Source organism: Dermacentor albipictus, chromosome 1, assembly GCF_038994185.2.
Source record: "Dermacentor albipictus isolate Rhodes 1998 colony chromosome 1, USDA_Dalb.pri_finalv2, whole genome shotgun sequence".
NCBI classification, from domain to species: Eukaryota; Metazoa; Arthropoda; class Arachnida; order Ixodida; family Ixodidae; genus Dermacentor; species Dermacentor albipictus.
The window spans coordinates 149513416-149518570 of record NC_091821.1 but is presented as its reverse complement, the minus strand read 5'-3'; the positions used below and the strand labels follow the sequence as shown (position 1 = coordinate 149518570).

The window sequence follows — 5155 nt, the reverse complement described above, 5'->3', positions numbered from 1 at the left end:
TGCTCTATCATTTCGTTGAGTGCAAACGATCAATCGCCGCTAAAATATAATCATTTAGAGATTTGCTCAGACATTAAACAGGTATATCCCGGATCTTCAGTTGGTGGGCTACCTATAAACGTAGTAATATCCTTGTGTTGTCAGTCTAAACATTCGTAAAATTTTCACGCTAAACATTAGGCAAAACGACTCCGTCGGTACGCCAGGCGGACGCCCGCGCTGAGCAGACCGCTCTCAGGAAATTAAACTGACTCTTCCTATAGTGGCCTCCGAAAGGAAAGCAAGAAAACAACTTCATGTCTGCGAGCGATACCGGGGCGCTTGAACTTGGCCCTGATTTCCCTAGACGGCCGACGCTGTGATTTCGCTCTCGCTCCGGCCGATTGCGCGAGCCTTGCGCGGAACTGGCCGATGATTGACGGGCGCCGAAGCCTGGCGCGTGAGTGCGCATTTTGTTTTCGCACACGCGTGAGCTACACGGGAGGTCGCGTGACGCCGTCGATGCGTGCGAAGATTGGCTGTCAGAAGCGGATTGAGCCTCTTTTGTTAAGGCGTGAAAACGACGCGGCTTCATATAACGCTGCGAAATAAGCCCTCACGTTTCAGCGGGTAAGAAGGCTACGCGTGCGTTCCCACAGAGACCGGTATGATGAGATTTCTACGGGGGTTAAGGACTGCTATGTGGTCGAATTTAATTCATCCGAAGCACTCGTGTGCGGCGCCTGAGTAAACCGTTTCTCTTTAGCCTATGTGAAACGCTTTCTTTTTCTCCCGTTTTACTACGGAAAGCAGACCACAAACATTGTTTCTTTTCTTTTGTTTTTCTCCTTTGTTTCTGTGATTTTTTATAGCAAGTTCTGTAACAGCCAAACATCTCATTTTGTTGCAGTTAACAGACAACAGCAACAAGTTTGCAAAAGGAGGATACCAGTTTGCATTACTGAGCTTCGAATTGAATCGTTGCATACAGGTGCTTTGTTAACCGGAACGCGGGCATAATTTTTTTTATTCTTCTGATAAATATAAAATGCAGGCACGACAAGACTATTTATTGAAGCTCGATGGCATCTTTCCTTCTGATGTCTGTAAAATACGTCTTTATCACACAGAGAAAAAAAAAGAAATACAAGACCGTTACGTCTTCGAAGAGTCATACTTATGAACCTCTGCATGACAGCCGATCATACGCGTGACGTTCACGAGCTGTTTCAAACAGATAGAAAACACGCACGCTACCTAGTACTTTTTTATTAATTTCTGACTTGATCACATCTCCAGACAGCTTCAGTGATTTGAAAAAAGAAAAAAAAAACGTTTGCACGTGTTCAGTATGGCGAAGAAGCTTATTCAGAAAAAAATATTGAAATGCGCATCAGTTCGCAACTAGAACTTCGCGAAATTCTAGTTGCGAGTGACTCCTGATACAAGTTCGTAATGGTCCTTAATACGAGAAACTTGACATTACTCGTAGTAGGCTCATTTGCGAAGATATTTCCCACCTGGGGAACCTACAAATGTTCACTTGAGCGTCAAACAGTTGGTGCATTCTTTAGCTTCAGAGACAGCGCGCTTGTAATGTTGCATGTGTCTCGATTTTTTCGGCAATAATTATACCCTCTGCAAGGACACACAGAGGAGGGATACGTCAGTGTACTAACGACGTTTTATTGTTTGTCATTTCTTGTAAGCATAAGTGAGGCGTTACCATGAGCAATATTTCTATCTATAGCTTTCAAACTTGTTATATGTGCACCATGAAATGCAGTAAATACAATTTTATCTAATCGGTGGTATGTCTTTGAATTCGTGCTTGCTTCCCGCTAAGCCATGAGCGCTGTCTGTTTCATTGCTGCCAACCTCCAGCAAAATACGTTGCAATATATTTTCACGAATCCATCAGAAAGAAACACAAATACAGGGTCATTTTGCGGACGATATACCACCGTGATAGCACACGTATTTGTCGTAGCAAAAGACACTCGAATCAAGGGGCAAAAAATAGACTCAGTCCGTAGTAATTTGTACACAAGTGTGTAATATAACAAGCTCCAAGAGCAGCACTAGTTCCACCCCATCAGTGCCTTGCGTAACGCGCGCCATTTAATTACTGTAGCTCGCACGAGGAAGGAGACTGTTTTCGCTCCGAGGAACCGATTAGCATCAGGCTGACACCGCGCGACCGCGAGAGACCGCGCCACGCCGGGTACTGAGCGGGGGCAGGCGTGCACGCGGGCTAGCGAGCGGAGCCTCGAGCGACAATTGTCGAAACACGGTGAGCCGCCAAACCACCGCCGTAACGTCGGAAGCAGTAAACGAAACACACAAGTGACTCCGGCACGTGTGGCTCTGAGCACTTCACTTTGTGGAACATCGATGCTTGTCTGCGGAAAACGGACACGTGACCAGTGAAAATAAAGCGTGTTAATTTTTGTCACTGTTTGCTTCGGCGAAGCAGCATATTCGATACAAATCTGGCGATACAACAATATATATACATGAAATGGGGGAGGAAAGCCGTCCCGCCAGTTTCCAAGCCCTGGCGGGAGTCGAACAGCGACAAATTACTTTTCATATTAGCGCTTGTCTACGTCTGGCTCATATCAATGAAACGGCAGGAAGCGGCGAGAAGTGGAGCAGAATTTGGGTCCGAGGAGAAAACGGAGTAGGGAGGGGACGCTTTAATGGGGCGGGCGTTTCCGGCCTCCCTTGGGTATATAAGCGGCACCGAGGAAACGGTCAGCATCACTCTACCTTAGCACTTCTGAGCTAAGCACAAGCCGAACCATGAGGACCCTGGTGAGTGCACAACACGTTAGCGCGGATCGCTCGATGGCGGCCGCTCAGCTGAGTGGTCCGCCGCTCTCGCGTCGGGTCCCGCTGGCCGGCCCCTCCCGGAGCCTTCGCTCTATATAGCCTTGCTTTCCCCGTAGTTTGCCTCTGCATGTCCTGGGTGAATAACGCAGTGCCACCTCAGCTGTCGTTGTCCACCCGGACTTCAGATCATTGAGTTGTAACGCTTTCTGTGGTGTATAAATGTGCGGCTTTCAACTTGAGTTATGCGCATTGCTTTAATATTGTTATCCTTGGTTGGCCTCTGAGTACAGTTCAATAACGCTCACGAGTCAAACGAGGAAGTAGATTTGCTGTTAATTGCTGACGCGATAGTTACTTTCCCTGTTTATTCTTCCTAATTGTTCTGTGTCGTCCTTCATATTACTGAATGCCAAGTCAGCGCTGCTTGTATTGTTTCGTTGATTCGTTTTATCTACTGCGCCAACAAACCTACAATTCTTAATGCGGAGCGGGTACATCAATTGGAAGAAAAGCCTAATGTGATGTTGTAACTTTCAGAAAAGGGGCAGTATTGCGAATGGTGCGGAGTTTGAGTATAGACTCCAACCAGATCTGAGAGTTTTCCGTTTATAACCAGAGATAACCAGAGACTTCGTTTGTAAGCAGAGCCCAAAACCAGCCAAGTTAACCAGAAACTAATATAAATTGATTGTGAGAAAACCATACTGTAGCTTAATTGTCGCTGAATAATCCCCGTGGCACAGAGTCGCGTCATGCTCGGTCTAACACGATTTCTTTCAGGTTGTCGCTCTCCTCGTCTGCGGCCTGGCCGGCGTCTGCCTTGCTGGTGGCTATGGCGGCTACGGTGGCTACGGTGGCGGCCTTGTACTTGGATATGGCGGCTACGGTGGCGGCTACGGTGGCGGCCACGGCCTTGGCTACACCAAAACTGTTCCCGGGCCCTCCTTCCTCGTGAAGACTGTGCACCACGTGAACAGGGTTAGCCAGGGAGCTCACCTGGTTGGCGGCCACTACGGCGGTGGAGGATACGGCGGTGGAGGATACGGTGGAGGATACGGCGGTGGCTACGGCGGAGGGTACGGAGGCTACGGCGGACACTACGGTGGTTACGTTCTCAAGGGTTGAGTGCAAGAATGGTTATGCCGTTAACGGCAAGGAGCAAGATGACAAGCCACAAACACCGGCACCTGTTGTCTTCTCTCTGTAAATTTTGTAAAAAAATGCTGTGGCTTTTAAATAAAGACTGAAAATTTGTACCAAATGTGCTGTTCTGTTACCGTTCTTATTTTTTCTCATTCACCTTGCGCCCATGCTCCCAAAGTTAGGTGCCGCTGTTGATGGCGCGTCATATTGCGCAGACTGGCGGGACTTACGTTACGGTGCTTCTTTGATGTCGGCCGAATCGGGAGTTATTTGAATACCATTTTGAACACATGCATTTACTTTGTCAAATTTAAAGCATTAGGCATGCTTGCGCCAGTAGTGCGAATGTCATTCGAGGTCCTTATGAAATAGAAAAATATAAATAACTCTGGAGTGAAACGAATTTGATTCTTTAAATGGCGAATTTAAAGGCACATTTTTTCGTTTAAGGGACAAAACACTGCACAGGTGTGCGATTCGGCATTTTCGCCACTGAGCAGTGCCTTTCTAATGAAAGCCTTCTTGGCTAATACCTGGACGGATAACACTGCTGGGCTAAATTTGACGATGCTGCTGAATCACCTTTCTGCAGGGAAGGAGCTGCACGACCGACCAAGAAAGGAAGGACAGATACGTACGTACTCAAGCTGTCTAAATTTATGAGGCTGTTCTAAATAAGCTCCTGTGTGAATTCAGTGTTTGTAAAGTTTTCTTTTTCGTTATATTTGAATTAATCAAAACTGAAAGTGCGCCAGAGATGAAAAAAGTTCAAGAATGACATTTGAAAACAAAGCAATTAAAGCCATCTAAAAACGAGAAGGTAGTCCTTACCTGGTGCCGCCTTCGCCAACAGCCCTGGCATGCGGCAGAACCTGCCTTAGGAGGAATGAAGCTGTATCTGGTCATTTTGAATTTTCGGTGCCACCAAGTCAATTGCGGCTACTAACGTGTTTTGCGGTCATAATACTAAAGCAGCAAAACGTACCATCCAAGGTTACGTTTCAGTGAAATTAAACTTCGCATGCAGTTCTTCCTGCACGCCTTTGAACCTGCCCTATGAAAAAGTGAATGTTGCATTTAAGGATGAATAGATGTCTCCCAATATCATTAAACATGTGTTATGAAGCCACATGACCGGGGTAGTTGGAGAAGTATGGGCGAGGCCTTTGCCCTGCAGTCGGCGTAACCAGGATTATTA

At 46.8% G+C, this 5155-nt stretch overlaps 1 protein-coding gene across 2 annotated transcripts in view; it reads left to right on the top strand.

Annotated features, from left to right (window-relative positions):
* Positions 1-4075, top strand: part of LOC135903047 (shematrin-like protein 2) — a 21783-nt gene extending 17708 nt beyond the window's left edge. The window contains exons 1-2 of one of the 2 annotated variants that reach the window (XM_065433422.2): positions 2738-2796; positions 3595-4075. In XM_065433422.2, coding sequence (XP_065289494.1) covers positions 2785-2796; positions 3595-3939 — 357 coding nt within the window. In that variant the 5' untranslated portion in view covers positions 2738-2784 and the 3' untranslated portion in view covers positions 3940-4075. Of the gene's footprint in view, positions 1-2737; positions 2797-3594 lie in introns of those variants that run through there. The other variant, XM_065433421.2, reaches the window with a different exon arrangement.
* The last annotated feature ends 1080 nt before the right edge of the window (positions 4076-5155 follow it).